This window comes from Eptesicus fuscus, chromosome 16, assembly GCF_027574615.1.
Source record: "Eptesicus fuscus isolate TK198812 chromosome 16, DD_ASM_mEF_20220401, whole genome shotgun sequence".
Classification (NCBI taxonomy): Eukaryota; Metazoa; Chordata; class Mammalia; order Chiroptera; family Vespertilionidae; genus Eptesicus; species Eptesicus fuscus.
Window position 1 is genome coordinate 2,708,445 of NC_072488.1, and position 16,573 is coordinate 2,725,017.

General features: G+C 45.8%; 1 protein-coding gene across 1 annotated transcript in view; it reads right to left on the reverse strand.

The window, feature by feature from the left end:
- The window catches only part of ROCK2 (Rho associated coiled-coil containing protein kinase 2), an 89,712-nt gene extending 78,996 nt beyond the window's left edge, over nt 1–10,716 (reverse strand). Inside the window, exon 1 of the mRNA XM_028140382.2 lies at nt 10,076–10,716. Coding sequence (XP_027996183.1) covers nt 10,076–10,216 — 141 coding nt within the window. The 5' untranslated portion in view covers nt 10,217–10,716. The remainder of the gene's footprint in view (nt 1–10,075) is intronic.
- Nucleotides 10,717–16,573: the final 5,857 nt, after the last annotated feature.

A 16,573-nucleotide genomic window follows, 5' to 3' on the forward strand; every position in this document is an offset into this window, starting at 1 on the left:
ATACTCCAGAAAATAATCAAGTCATTTCCCTTCATTTTTATCCATCTTTACTATCCCAGACCCCAAAAAATTCTTAAGAAAAATAATTAACTTATATCTTCATGTTAATTAACACAGTTTAAACAAGATCTATTTGGGCTTATTTTAATGGAATTTTATTTATAAAAATGACTTGAAATAAGCAAGCCATTGTTCAGATTCTTAAGCTTTTATTTAATAGATGTGTTGTAACTTGAACCAAACAAAGTGAAGAATTTTGTTTATAAGAGAAAAAAAAAAGCACAGTAAAACACTATACTAGGAAGTTACACTCACCACATCATCTTGAAAAACAAAACTTCCCTATGCTAAAACTTATATCACCTCTTCCCAATCCAAAAAATTAGTAATTAACTTTTTAAAAATTTATTCAGTGTTTTACATTATGACTTTCCTTTAAAGGCAATCTCATAAGCTAATTTTGTATGAGAGTTTCCTTTTATTAGTTCTAAATTTAGTTTTTATTTGTATCATCCGTTGTTCTCCTATTATGGAAATGTCTCAAATATGGAAAACAAATATGTTTTCAACAATGTCTTCAATTTGTAATATTACAGCTTCCCCCTATTTACAAAAATATATGGTTGCAGAAGAAATTGTGTTTTAGAACTACCAGCAAACCCTTTCAGTGAGTTTTCTCATTCTTCTATAGCGTATCATCTTTCTTTTGTGACTAAATTCTTCTTTAGCCTAAATATAACATTAACAAAACATATACTCGAATTTTAAATGTTGCAATCATGAATTATATATTCCATGTAAGCCATAGTCAGAAGTAATGCCTTAGAATATTTTAGTATGGACATGCCATAACAAATCATGAAGTATCAAGATTAAACTGCATTTTGTCAAATATTTTTAAACTAGAGGCTGTGTGAATGGAAAATCATGCACTGGAGCGGTGGGGGGTGGGGGGTCCCTCAGCCCGACCTGCCCCCTCTCACAGTCCAGAAGCCCTCAGGGGCAGGAGGCGACACGACAATCGGGGAAGGCGACGTCCCCATCACACCTCTGCTGCTGCCACTGCCGGCAGCACAAGCCTCGGCCGGCCCTGATTACCTGAGCCTCAGGAGGCCCTGGGCGGCTGAGCAGCCGCCATCCGAGGCTTTCCTGCGCCTTGGGCCGGCCCTGAGCAGCTGGGGGGCTGAGGGCGGGTCCAGCTGCACCGTGCGCCTGCCGCTCCCCACCCGCCCCCGGTTGGGCTGAAAGGACTGGGGGACTCCGGCGGGGCTGAGGGGACTGGGCACCACCATCTTTGTCACGGCGTGATGGTCAATTTGCATAGTCCCTCTTTATTAGATAGTATACTGGCACATCTTGTACACTGAAGTGTTATGGAATAGGGATTCTAATCACTAATTGTAAAATGTTTCTAAATCAGAAAAGCACTTCTAATGAAATGTTAGAACATGTAACAGTCTTCTAAAGATAACTGCAGTTTATTAAGTCATTGAAAGAAGGGCCACCGAGTTTCAAATGTTTCACATTTTACTTTTCTATTCAACAATAGTTTTGAAAGAATTGATACATTTAAAAAGATAAACTGTGACAAATCTAGAAAGATCCTCTTACTATGTCATAAATATTGATTGGTCACAGTATATGCAATTTTATTAGCCACAAAATAAGGTCTTCAAAAAGTAAGTTGGTAAATATATCAAATATTTAAAAATACAAAAATTACAACTCATAACTATTATCACAAGAATTAAATGTACGTTTTAATTTTCAAATTTCTGAAATATGTGCATACCCCTTAACCACCAAAATTAAGATGGCCAAAGAACAGGAAATCTGACACTCAAATATTTTAGAAGATGAAAAATATGAATACTTTATCTATTGCCTATAAATCATTTGGTCATCTCTCAATTTTAAATGATGTGAAAAAATGATTGCAGAGAATACAAATGTTAAAAAATCTAAACAGTAGCATGTTAATGATTATGTAATGTAACCAATAACTTAAAAGCTGCTTTGAAAATAAAATTTCAAAATAGTTTAATAGAAGGGTTTTGAAGATTTTACATTTTTTTGCTTGCTTTTAAAAACACCACAAAATTTCTGATTTTATTATTTTTTAAAAACAGGCACAATAACATTTATACATATACCATCCTGCTTTAGGTGCTATGCTCTGAAAGACAATGCTTTTCTAAATTATATCAACTGTCAATGATTAAACAAACTATCACTATTTTCCCATCGCCATTTATTAAATGTGAAACAACAAAATTATATATTTCCAGGCCAATAAGTCTCTGCAGACTATATTTTTCACATAAGGATAAAATGTAATAACATTTCTATATTGAAAATGTATATTGTATTTTACCACAATAAAAAAGTTTTTCCATTTCTATTTGGTGTATATCTTGTCTGATTCTCTTTTCATAAAAGTTTGGCAAGTTAAATTTTCTTCTGAAATAAGAAAAAGAGCCTTGGTCTGATTCCTACTGAGCACTAAAAGAAGATATAAAATGTAATGACCCTTGATAGTTCAAAAAATCTTGCATCTCTCCATATGCCAGCCTTTTCCACATATACAATTCTGTGTGCCAAAGAGATCTCAAGTAATATTTGTTTTTGGTTTTCTCCATCAGTCAGTACAACAAAGAAACAATATTTCTCAAACTGTGACCTATTACTGCATCAGAATCATTTGAGATGCTTTTTTAAATGCAAATTCCTGGCCCTACAGACCATCTAAATCAAAAGATCTGACACCATTTCCACCAAGCATCCTGAGGGTGATTCTGGCTTCCATCAGATAATTCTGACTTTCTGGCTTCATCCAAGCCTCAGTGTACCACAAAAATAAAGGAGGAAAAAAATGAGTGTTCTCCTTTTCTCAGATACATTTGGGACACCCCACCACCACCACCAATCTTTGAATTACAATATTGCACCCCTCAGCTCAGTGGCTCCCACACTTCCATGAACTTGAGAATCACCTGTGAAACTCTTAAAACTCCTAATCCCCAGGTCACATCACATAGCAATTATATTAGAACTAGGGGCCTTGTGCACGAAATTCGTGCACTGGGGAGGGGTCCCTCAGCCCAGCCTGCCCCCTGTCACATACTGGGAACCATCAGGGGATGTCCTATGGATGGCTTAAGCCCACTCCCCATTGGGAGCGTACCTAAGCCGAAGTCTGGCTTCCCTTTGCTTGAGGCAACCCGGCTGATCAGGGGAAGGCACCCGCACCATCACCCCTCTGCTGCAGCCACTGCCAGTCACCGCAGCTGCCCAGGTATTTTCATCACCACAGACCCCAGTCCCTTCACCATGAAAAAATGACAACTTTCTTTAAGCATTTTCAAGATGTGTCTTTCATAGAATATGGCATTTCTTTATTTTTCTTTTTATCCTCATCTGAGGATATGTTTCCATTGATTTTTTTCCCCTTCCCTCTGATCCCAAGCTCAGCTCCTTCCCAAGCCAAAAGCCTCCTCCCCAGGTTTAGGCTTGGGAAGGGGTTCCCCCCAGCACTTCCCCAAGCCTAAAGCCTCTGCCCCAGGCTTTAGGCTTGGGAAGGGGTCCCCGCCTGGAACCTCCGATCGCAGGCTCGGCCCCTTCCCAAGCCTAAAGCCTCCACCCCAGGTTTTAGGTTTGGGAAGGGGTTCCCCCCTCCCGCCCCCGCACCTCCAATTGCATGTTTGGCCCCTCCCCAAGCCTAAAGCCTCTGCCCCAGGTTTTGGCTTGGGAAGTGGTTCCCCCCACCTCTACCCTCCCCCGACCCCTCCCATCGCAGGCTTGGCCCCTTCCCAAGCCTAAAGCCTCTGCCTGATGGCCAGCTGGGAGTGACCTGGGTGCCGAGGAGGTTCCCTGGACCCAGGTATGTATGCAAATTAACCACCATCTTGGTTGGGTTAATTTGCATACTTGCCCTGATTTGGCTGGTGGGCGTGGCTTGGGCATAGCAAAGGTGTGGTCAATTTGCATATTACTCTTTTATTAGGTAGGATGTCTGGGGGTGAAAGCCAGTCTTTAATATTTCTAAAAGATCTCCAGTTGAGACCTATGTATACCAAGGTTTGGAAATCACTGCCTAAGTTACTAGATTTAGCAGATATAGATTTAAGAAAATCGTAACTTAAAAAGAGCCAGGATATAAACTACATTGGTATTAAATTACGTTTTTAAACAGACACACACACACACACACACACACACAGTATTTTTTTATTTCAATCCAATAGGAAAACTTTTTCAATGCACTTACTCAATTAAAGTGCCTTTACAATGAACTTTTTTGAATGTAAGACCAAAAAAAATGTTTCCTATTGAATGCAATATAGGATCATAGCATGCATCTAAAGTTCAGAGAAAAGTTCATCATTATTTCATTTGCACATTAATTGCAGTGATTATATTTTAAGAAATATAATCATTAAGCCAAAATTCAAAGTCCCTGTTTTAGATATTTAAAAGCAACTGAATATTCAAACATGTTTCTAAATTTGCAATATTGTTATTAACACTAACTTTGTATTTTGCATTATCTCTTTTCCCAGTTTCTGACTAGGTATCTCATTTCCTTGAAAGAAAAACATTATCTTAATACTAGAGGCCCAGTGCACGAAATTCGTGCATGGGGGGGGGGGGGTCCCTCAGCCCAGCCTGCACCCTCTCCAATCTGGGACCCCTCGGGGGATGTTCAACTGCCCATTTACAGGGATTGGGCCATGGGGGTGTGGCCAGCCTGGGTGAGGGGCTGAGGGTGTTTTCAGGCTGGCCACAGCCCCTTCAGGGTGGGGGGTCCCGCTGGGGTGCTTGGCCAGCCTGGGTGAGGGGCTGATGGCTGTTTGCAGGCTGGCCACACCCCCTGGCGACTCAAGCTCCCAGCCCCTCCTTTTTTCTTTTTCTTTTTCTTCAGCACCTCCTTGAGCAGAGGCCAGGGCCGGCTGGAAGCAGGTATCTGGGATTTATTTATCTTCTATAATTGAAACTTTGTAGCCTTGAGCGGAGGCCAGGGCCGGTCAGGGTGGGCGGGAAGCTTGGCTTCCTCTATCACCGGGGGCAACCCAAGCCTCCTGCTCGCTCCAGCTCTGTGGCCGCCGCCATCTTTGGTGGGTTAATTTGCATACTCACTCCTGATTGGCTGGTGGGTGTAGCAGAGTGATGGTCAATTTGCATATTGCTCTTTTATTAGTGTAGATATTTTCCCTCTAATCTGTACTAATTCCCATAGATGCTGATTGTATGACCTATTAGCACTTGATGAAATCTAATGGCTCACACAAAGAAAAAATTTTTAAATCTTGATTCTTTTAACAAAGGCAAACTAGTCATTTTTAACCATTCAACTTCAACCTGAATTTAATTCACTATTTAACACAATAAAATATGGCTACATATTTTCAAATGTATAAAAGTCCAAAGTGCCACAAATGTAACTTTATAATAACATTATTCCAAAATGGTGAAACATTTTTCAAAATCATACTAATGTTTAGACATTTAATACTTTTAAGTACTTCTGTGGAGGTTTCACATACAAAACACATTTCACTAGATCTTGCAGGCCTCAAAGTTCATGACAACTGTGCTAGTGCATTTTCCTTTTAGAAAAATAAATATCACTACAACCAAAAATGTTATTGTTTTTAAATACATTTAGGCATCTTAAATTTTAAAGGAATTATGTCCTAAAATTTCCTTCACTGCTCAAATAACTCATAAAAACCTACTTTTGCCCGCCACTGCATTTTAAAGCTAAATAAAACTGCTAGTGCCCTGGCCAATCGATGTTTTTCTCTTACATCAATGTTTCTCTCTCACACTGATGTTTCTCACTCTCTCTCACGCTCGCTCGCTCTCTTCCTCCATCTCTTCCTCCTCCTTCCCCTCCCCCCTTCCTTTCTTTCTCTAAAATCAATAAAACAAATCCTCAGGTGAGGATTAAAACAAAACAAACTGCTAACAATCTGAATGCTTGATAATATATGATACATTTTCAAAACAGTTCATTCATACTGACTTATAATAACACTTTTGACTTCTGATCAAAATCTCGCATGTCCTTTGGGGTTGGTTTTACTTGGAAATATTGTGTTATTATTAATAACAGCCAATATGCCGCTTTAAAGAATTTCATCCTATGAATACATCACCAGCATTTCATCTGCTCTTACTCATAAGTATGGTTTCAACACAGACATCACTTAGGTATATAAGGAACTGGATATGTTTAAACAGAAGAAAAGTTAGGGGGTAGAGGGAACAGATGACACATTATAAACAATAAAGGCTATACAGTCCACTATACGAGGTGTTTTTACTTCACCTAAAACACTAAATAAAATTAGCTTAAATCCTTTCCAAGACAAACTGTTTCAGCACAATCCAGAAAATATCCAAATCACAATTTGTTTTTCCTGCTTGACCTCCAATTAATTCTACCACCCAAACCTACCCTCTCTGCATATACAGATGTTTACTTATCTGTCTTCCTATAGGTAAGAAGTAAGTGAACACAGATCAAAATGTTTATTTGGGAAGTACCTTAGTATCTCTTCAAGTAGGGATATATTTCTACAGGTAACTCCTGTTACTTAAAAAATAATTGTTAGTTCATTCAACAAATATTTACAATAATAGGAAGACAAAAAAGATCCATCTCCTAAAAGAGCCTGTATTCAATCCATTAAATAAACTAAACACACACACACACACACACACACACACACACACACACACACAATAAGTATGTATATAAGAAGACAACACTTAGTACATTAAGCATTCCTCATCACAATCACCCAGGTCATTAAGGTGAAGCCAACTCTGCTTCCTGTTTCCATCTCTGATATTCATTTCTATGGCATAAAAAACAACCCCAATAATGAATTGTCAGCAATTAGTTCCAAGTCTATAATCTCTTTAAAATAATAAAGGAAATTAGACATTGAATACTAAGTGATCAATTAAGTATAAGAAACAACTGTAAAGCCCTTTGATACCTGAACAACCCAAATCTTACCAAAATGAACCAACAAACCATGTAACACTCTTGGACTTAGAAACATTCCCCAAAAGATTATCAATGATGAGCCAATAACAATCTTAATATTTCCATTTTGTCACACAAACATACGTGTGAAGATAAATGCTAACCATTGTGACCCAAATGCTTTCCCAAAAATAAGTGAGGGTCATTTGGGACAACCAACTGCAGAATTCACAAATACGTCTCTATAACTTAATCATACTTTAAAGAGGGGAGCGAGAGAATACAGATGAAAGGACAAGAGAATGACTCCAATCAAGGATAAAATAAGACAGTTTTAGTAGATTCCCAAATGCCACCATGACTTCACATCAATTTAAATATTAAGCTTCATATAAGCTAACCTACCAATGGGAAATGTCACTTCGTGTTTTTCCCCAAAAACTGTAACAAAATTGCTCTGAGTCATTTACATTCTCCTCACCAGTAACTCTTATCACTAACAGCTCATATATGTTTTTAATGTCAACACAGAATAGGATTTTAAATATAGCTGTAGAGCAGTATTTCCTGAAGAAACTCAAAGAGGCCCCAACGGAGACCAAACCCAAAATCATTACTCTTTCTCTCCCCACCCCAAACACCCCAATTTTTATGACAAGAACACAGTTATAAACAGAGGTCCCCAATTGATGTTCTGGGAATTCTAATACTTAGTCAAATCTTCTGATAAAATTTCTGTACCCCTACTTCATACTTTCCATCAGCCCTGGCCAGTGTTGGCTGGAGCATAGTCCCAAAGTGTTTCCGGTGCACTGAAAGGTCACAGGTTCAATTCCCAGTCAAGGGCACATACCTCCTACCCTCCCTCTTCCTTCCTCTCTAAAATCAATAAAAACACATTAAACAAACCAACCAACCATTATTGTACTAAAAGAAAGTTCGGGCACATGATATCATAATCTTGGTCATGGAGAATGTCTAAGCATGACATCTACGTCAGAAATCACTCAATGATGAGAAGACTGATAAATTTGACTACATGAAAGTTTCTACTATTGATTAAGTATTTAAAAAAAGTGACAAAGCACGTGTACAGTGTAATTTTACCTTCTTTACATTTTAATTTTTTTAGACATAAATTTATAGCAAAATGTTAACTTAAACAATGGCTATCTCTATGTGAGGAGACTATACTGGGTGGGGCAAAAACAGGTTTACATTGTATTATTATTTATTAATTATAGTATTATTTCCCATACAACTGTAAGCCTGCTTTTCCCCCACCCTGCAAACAACCCCACCCTGTAAACAACTAAAAACAGCAATGACAAAGTCTGATGTCAACTCTCATACCAGTACTATTCACCTTAACAAAAGTGTGAAGTGTGTTGGCTGTATATGTTGATTACTGGTCATCAAATGAATGGACCAAATTGTTTCCTGAGCATGTGTAATGTTTCATTTAAAGCAATCTTAATTTTGATAATTTAGAAAACACTTTAATAAAAGAGAATGTATATTATATGTACAAATAGCTTAGGTTCAAGCTCAGAATAACCCTAATAATTATTAACATCAGTTAAAGACCCCAAAAATGAAGTGTAAAAAATTTCTATCTGGAATTGAACCTGATGAATACTTGAGATTTGCTGTACTATTTTTAACTGAACTTTCTGGCCTTAGGTCAAAGTTTTGCTAGCAAAATACCACAGTGAAAATGCTGGGAGTGAAGCCCAGAGTCTCCGCTTGGGCCAATCCTACCCCCAACGGAAGACGCCTACAGGCTGTCCAGGGTGTCACGACCCCAGGCGAACACACCAACAACACACCCGTGTGAAAAGCCAGTGGAAGAAGACGTCAGCCGCCCTGACAGCACACAGTAGCACATCCTACAGTCTGCGCACGGAGTGTGCGCGCTCCGGTCCGTCCCTGCACTTTGGCCAAACAGCACTGAGTCACTCTGCAAACGATTCCAGAAACCTCAAAGGATAAGCAACTGCTTCGGAAGAAAAGTCAGTCCCTGGAAAGGGAGGGACGCCCTTTTTCTCATCATACAGTCATGGGTTTCTCCCAGCCGGGAGAGACTATCTTAAAAAAAAAAAAATCAAAAAAATCTAAGGATCACCCACCCGGATTCAGGTCCTCCTGAGTCCATTTAACAGGCAGAGCATCTTCCCCGCTTTCTCCTCCTCCCCGGGAAAGACCCACACGCCTGCCCCATAAATGCATCTCCAGGGCACGCTGATCCAGGTGTCTGGGAAGCCCAGTCGCCTATCCTAACAGAAAGGAGAAATGTGCAAGCTTTCTACCGGGCCTTTCTAATCTAAAAACACGGTCCTTTCTTCACCAGGAGCCCAGCGGCGGGCGCTCCGCGGCGGCCGATCTGGACTTCACAGGCCGGTGGGAGGGAGATACAGTGAACAAGATTCGCTCCGCTCTAAACCCCAGATTGACTCTTGGGCTCTGGCGCACATCACCTGGGGAAACCTAATTTACAGACATTAAAATGCACGACATGGCAACTATGGATGTTCAAAGGCAACTGAGAACAGGCCCACTCTTAGCTCCGCGTTTCAGAATTGCAGGCTCGGCGGCGGGCGCGAGGGCAGCCAGCTCTTTGTCGTGCACCCAGGTAGGTGGGTGCTCCCAGCGGGGGCAGCCTCGGCTTCCTCCCCCGCCGGGACCCACGTCCCACGCCGCGTGACACCCTCGCAAACGGACTGGTCTGGCTGGGGGTGCAGGGCAGCGACGCCCCCGCCCCACCTCCCCACGCCGAGAAGGTGGGGAGGAAGGAGAAAAGGGGTGTTTCCTCCCCGCGCTCCCAGAAAGGGGCAGCCGGGTCTGACACCAGCCCCGGGGGTCCGGGGCGGGCTCCGAGGTGGGCTCCCCTCCCGGAACCTGGAGGCAGGAGCGCAGGGTCGCCGGCACGGCCCGGCCCGGCCCGGCTGCCGGAAGCGGGGCAGGGTGGGGCGAGACCTCCCCCACGGACGGGTGGGCACCCAGAAGTGGACGGAGGGGAAGACTGGGGGTCCGAGCCGTCGCGGGGAGGGCCCCGGGCCCCGGGCCCCGGCCACCTACCAGCAAGCTCTCCACGTTGATGGGCGAGCGCGGGTCTCGGATCAGCGCCTCCAGCTTCCTCTGGCGGCTCGCGCCCGCCCCGTCCCCCGGCACGTCCTCGGGGGCGCCGGGCATTTTCCCCGTCGGCGGGGGCCGGCTCATGCCGCCGCCGGGCCCGCACTCCCGCTCCCCGCGCTCCGGCCCGGCCGCCTCGGGGCCTAGCGCCGCCCCCGAGCCGCCGGCTCCGGGCGGGGCTCCGCCCGGGCCCACCGCCGCCTCTAGACCGGCTGCGGGTCTCAGCGCCGGTCCGGGGCCTGGGGCTGTCCGAGGGGCCGGCCCGGCCCAGCCCGAGCCGCGAGGAGCAGGCGGCGGCGTCCCCGCCCCTCAGTCAGATTCGCGCCGCCCGGTCCGCTCGTCCGCCGCGAGCTCGCTCCTTCAGGCTCCGAGAGCGGGAGCGGGGAAGCGGCGCCTCCGCCGCCGCCGCCGCGGGGCCCGGGCGCCCCGCCCTCCGGGGCTCCGGGAGGCTGCAGCCCAGGTCAGGCCGCTACGGCTGCCGCCAGCCCGCGCCCATGACCGCGGCCGCCTGGGTCCCACCAGCCCGCTGCCCTCGCACACTCCCGCGCGGCGCCCGTCTCCGGCCGCGCGCAGCCGCTACCCACAAGCCCCTCGGCCCGCGGCCGCCGGCGCGCGCCCCCGCTGGCCCCGCCCCGCCCTGCGCGCGCCTCCGCTGGCCCCGCCCCGCCCTGCGCGCGCGCCCCGTCCTGCCCCGCCCTGCGCGTGCGCGCGCGCCTCGCCCCCGCCCGCGGGCCGCCGCCGCCGCCGCCTCTCGCCCCCTTTCCTCCTTTTTTTCGTTTCCTCGGGTCTGCCCCGCGAAGCGTTTCTCCATTTCGAGCCTCCCTTCTCCCCCAATGCCTCCCCCCTTTTTTGCGTTCCCCGAGGGTAGACGGCCGGGCGTGGGGTCACCGCCCGCCTTGACCCGCCGAGCTCCGCGGGCGGGGGGGCGGGGGGCGGGGAGGGGAGAGCGCGCCCCGGACTTGGATCGGCCGGCCGCTCCGCTCCCGCCAGACCCGGCCCAGGCGGGCGTCCCGCAGGCTCAGAGGCCGGCCCGCCCACCCCCACCGGCCCGGCCCGGCCCGACCCGGCCCGACCCGGCCCGAAGCCGCTGTTCCCGGGGCGGGGGGGGGGGGGGTTGGGTCCGCGCCCCCCACCCCCCCCGGCCCGGCCCGGCTGACTCAGCGCGCAGCTATGCGGGTCTTGCATCACCCGCGCCAAAATAATAGCGACTGCTGGTCGCTGCCCTCGCCTGCCGAGCTCTGCGCTCGCGAGGGGCCTGCCCGGGCCGGGAAGAGCGCCCCGGGAAGGCGGGGAGGCCGTGCAGTGGGAGTCGGAAACGGGAAGAGGGCCGGCGGTTGGAATCCAGGTCCTGGGGCGGGAGCGCCTGGCCGGGTTCCCGTGGCCCCGGGGCACCAGTCCTGGAATCCCGAAAGGCTTTCTGCCCTGCAAGCCTCTCCCGGCCTGGGCTGCAGCCCTAATCACAAGACAGCGGGGCAACAGAAAAATGCTTTCCATCTGCAAGGCCTTCGCAAGGTCCTTGACTTTGGGGGGGGGGGCGGGCGGAAGAGGGGGCGGTTATTGGGGCCGCTCCCCCACATTCCTGGCCCGTGCCATTGGCCAGATCCACCCAGGGCGCAATCTGAAAAATATGTGCCAAGAGCTATAAAACTGTTCATTGAGCCCTTTTGACCCAGTAAACCCATTTAAGGAAGTACATTTCCAAGGAAATGATCCAACGCGGGGAGGAGGAGGGGGAACTGTATAAAGATGTTTACAGCAGGGCTATTCAGAGTGTTCAGAATGGCCATAACCCGGGGATGGACCCGGTGGTCCAGCCACTTGGGGAAGAATCCCAACCAGCTCCGCCCCACGAGCAGAAAGGGCCCTGGCACGGATGCAGGAGGCATGGCAAGCACACGGAAAGATGTGTCGGAAATAAGATTAAATAAAACAACAAATATGAAATGTACGCACTATTTAAAACGGTGTGAAATGAGCAGCTGTAAGAACAGAAGGGGAATACAGTTGTTTTTTTAAGTGGGATATTTTTTTTTCCTGTAAAGATGCTCAAGAGAACATTAAAACGTCAATAATTGAAAAACTGTATGAAGTTCGATGGCCCACTCCAAAAAAAAGCTCCAATCTGATGCCCACTCAGTAATGAACCTTAAGAACCACGCTCAGTGGCATGCCGGAGATAAGCCCGCACTTGGCCACTTCGTTCCAAACCCAGGCCCTGTCAAAGTAACGTTTTAATCAGCCCGTGTTCCCGAGCCTCCTATTTGTTTTGTGTTAAAGCCACCCTCACTTGGGCTTGGGCAGGAGGAGGCCCTGGGCGGGATCCAATTCGTACAGCTTTTTTTTTTTTTTTCTGCCCTGGCCTGTTTGGCTCAGTGGTTAGAGTGTCAGTCAGCCAATGCACCGGAGAGTCACGGGTTCAGTTCCAGTCAAGGGCCGGTACCTGGGTTGCAGGTTCAATCCCAGCCCGAGTTCAGGGTGCGTGTGGGAGGCAACCGATCAATGTGACTTTCTCACATGGATGTTTCGATGTTTCACTCTCTCTCCTCTCTCTCTCTGTCTCTGTCTTCTCTCTCTCTCTCTCTCTCCTTCCCTCCTCCCCACTCCCTTCCACTCTCTCTAAAACTCAATGGAAAAATATCCTCGGGTGAGGATTAAAAAAAAAAAAAAAAAAAAAAAAAGGTACGTCCTTTAGGTCTTTATGGCCAGTGACTCATTCATACCTCCATAGACCACACCAAAAGGAGAGTGAGCTTACATCCTGCTTAGGCACTGAGGCAAAATAATGAGATAATCCGTGATTACAGATCCTTTTTCCTAAAGACAACATAACATGCAAAGCAGAAGGGACACCATGTGGTTCTCAGGTTCCCAACTGATGTTTTCAGGGACGGCCTGTGTATGTTTATGGAACTTGGTGGCCTAGCAGGAAGCCACGAACCCAAATACTGGACATGAAAACTTTATGTAAAAAGGGAAAAAAATGGTGATCAGCAAGATACAGCTAATGGGCACTTTCTACTGCTCGTTTAATTAGGTTAGAAAGACCATCGTGTAGAAGATTTTTTTAATCCAAGACCTCACCATTGTCTACATGGAAGAAAAAAAACAAAACCCACACTAATCTCTTGATAGGAGTTAGACGTTTTTTATTTTATTTTATTTCATTCTTGGTCAGTAAAACAGTTCTTGTTTTACCAAAGTAATCGCAAATGCATTCTTGTAAAAGACCAGCAATATATAGAACATCCCTTAAAAAGGACTCTCCCACATCTCGTCACACATATAATACATTCTCTTATCTTTCCAGACCTCTGTCATTCCCATACATATGTATTTGTGGACACACATATATGTCTTTTCCCCACGTATTCGGCATTGAACCATATCATAGTGTTTTGCAGCTTGATCTTTCCCCTTGATTAATAATATGCCTTAGAGATGCCTTTGTGTCTGTGCACAGAAATCTGCCTTATTCTTTTCATTCTTTTTAACTTCTTTATTTTCCACTTTTTTTTATTTAGGTATTATATGTGTACATATCTTACCATTGTCCCCCCCACCCCACTCCCATACGTGCCCTCACCCCCCAGAGTTTTGCGTCCATTGGTTATGCTTACATGCATGCATACAAGTCCTTCGGTTGATCTCTTATCTCCCCCACCTCTCCCTAACCTTCCCCCTGTAATTTGACAGTCTGTTTGATGCTTTACTGTCTCTGTATCTATATTTTTATTCATCAGTTTATAATGTTCTTTATTATCCACAAATGAGTGAGATCATGTGGTATTTTTCTTTCATTGACTGGCTTATTTCACTCAGCATAATGTTCTCCAATTCCATCCAGGTTGCTGCACATGATGAGAATTCCTTCTTTTTTATGGCAGCGTAGTATTCCATTGTGTAGATGTACCACAGTTTTCTGATCCAGTCATCTGCTGACGGGCACCTAGGCTGTTTCCAAATCTTAGCTATTGTGAATTGTGCTGCTATGTCTTTTTAACTTCTGTATGATATTGTGTGGTACGGATATAGCATACGCTTCTTCGCTCTCTATTAGAGAGCATAGTCGTTAAGAACAGACTCTGGAGACAAAGTGTCTGGGTTAAAACCCTGCCACCTCCAAACGCTAGCTCTGTGTGTGTCCGTTTCCTCATAATGTTTGTTGTAAAGTGCTTAGGAGACTACTGGCCCTCAATAAGTATTAGTTATTACTAATATATTATTAATATTTTCTTACTGTCACAAACATTGCTGCAGTTGGCATCCTTGTATTTTTGCCTTCGGGTGGACATATGTAAATAGTATTGGCTCCTAAAAGTGAAATTATTGTGCCCAGCTGGCATGGCTCAGCGGTTGAGTATCGACCTATGAAGCAGGAGGTCAGGGTTTGATTCCCAGTCAGGGCACATGCCTGGGTTGCAGGTTCGATCCCCAGTGTGGGGCGCGCAGGAGGCAGCCAATTAATGATTCTCTGTCATCATTGATGTTTCTATCTCTCTATCCTTCTACCTTCCTCTCTGAAATCAATAAAAATAATAAGTTTTTTAAAAGTGAAATTGTTGTAACGAAGGGGTAGCATACTTTACATAGTTGCAGATACTGCCCAACTATCCTTTAAAAGACTACAGCGGTTTATATTTCCACCCTCAGTAGAGAAACTGCCAATTTCCCTTTAGCTTTGGCAATATTAAATACTGTAAATCTTTTTAATTTGTGCCAATTTCATGGGCAAACAAACTGGCACCTTGTTTTCATTTGTATTCCCTTAATGACTGCTGGCGATGAGCATTTCCTGTTTCTATTTCTTCTGAAATTACCTGTGTATACCTTTTGTTCATTAGATTTCCCTTTCTCTTCCTAATTTATAGGAGCTCTTTATCTATTATGAATATTCCTCCTTATTACAATATAATGTTAAAATGTGTGTCATAAATGGCAGTATTTTTTTTCTTCCAGTCTGCTGTTCGTTATTTAATTTTTTTTCAGTACCATTGGTCGCACAAACGTTTTTACCTTTTATGAATTCAGATCTACCAGTGTTTTCCTTTACATCTTCTGGGGTTCACGCCCAGATCGGGAAGGATTTTAAACCCAGTTTTCAGAACACACGGCGGACTGACGCTGCAGTAGGGAATAGTTTCCTAATAATATCAACTCCTCTCACCCCCAAGGAGCCTCAGAAAGAGGGTCTCCGTGCTTGCGCTTCTCGGGGCGATCCCTCTGCCGCTCGGTGGCTCTGTCCCAGGTGGGTGGCCGCCTTTATAACACTGTTCCATCTGTGTCCTGAGCACGGGTGGGGCGGGTGGGAATTCGGCAAAAAGCTTTGTCGGGTACTAGGGCGGAGTGATGGGGAAGTGAGCACAGAGCGCAGAGGGCGTCTGACCCGGCCGGCCTGCCTGTGTCTCAGGCTTTAATTCTCCCGTAACTGGCTGGATCCGCAGGGCTTGGACGTGCCCCCACATTTCCTGTGCATTGTGTCTGTTTCTTTTTCTCTGTATTCCCAGCCCATCTCTAAGCGGTTGGTGTCGATTTAACAGCGACCACCGAGCAACGCCTTCCTAGCCGTGGGGACGCTTCACAGTCTAAGCTGGAAGAACGGGGCTCCCTCTCCCGTCTACCTGAGCCCCCCACCTGCTCTGTGCCAGTTTTTAGTGTGTGGGATCTACGTCTCGCCCAGGAATGAACCCTCCCTTCAGATGCCACCTGGCCCTCTGCTCCCATAAATGGACCTTTTTTTTTGCGCCTCTTTATGTGGTACTTGCAATGACTTGCTTAATGGTAACAATAACTATGATGTAAAAGGGTTTACTATGTGCTGGGCAGTGTGCTTTATGGAAATTATCTGACTTCTCCAAACAGCCTTTTGCGAATGGTAATAGGACTATGCCCATTTTCCAGTGACGTCACAGGGACTCGGCTGTGTAATAATGGGATGAAGACGTGAATTAATGAATGAAACAATGAGCTCTGAATGGCCCGGGCATCACCCACACACGCACCAGCTTTTCCCACCTCGCTTCCCATTGCAGAGCAACCCGAGCTGGGGGTGCAGCGAGATACCCCTGCCCCTTACCAGCCGAGGTTTAATGGCAGAATAAAGGCAGGCGCTCTCAATTCAAAGGTGTCATTATTTTCGTAAACTCCACTACTATAAAGGGTGCGGGTCTCCTAGCTTATGAGATAGAGTTCTGTCCCATGTTTCATTCACGGTACGGGTAGTAACGCCCAGCCTGAACGAGGAAATTGCTGTAGCCCTCTGTGAGTCAGGTGCTTCACACACAAAACAGCGGTAATGAAGCTTGGTTGTCATTAAGGCTCCTTAAGATCTCCAGATGAAAAGATACTGGATGCGTCCAAGACGAATTATTCACCAGGATACTATGAAAGGCTCTCAGAGGAGACAGAGTTGGTCACAGCCCACAGATACCCATGGAAGTAAATGGT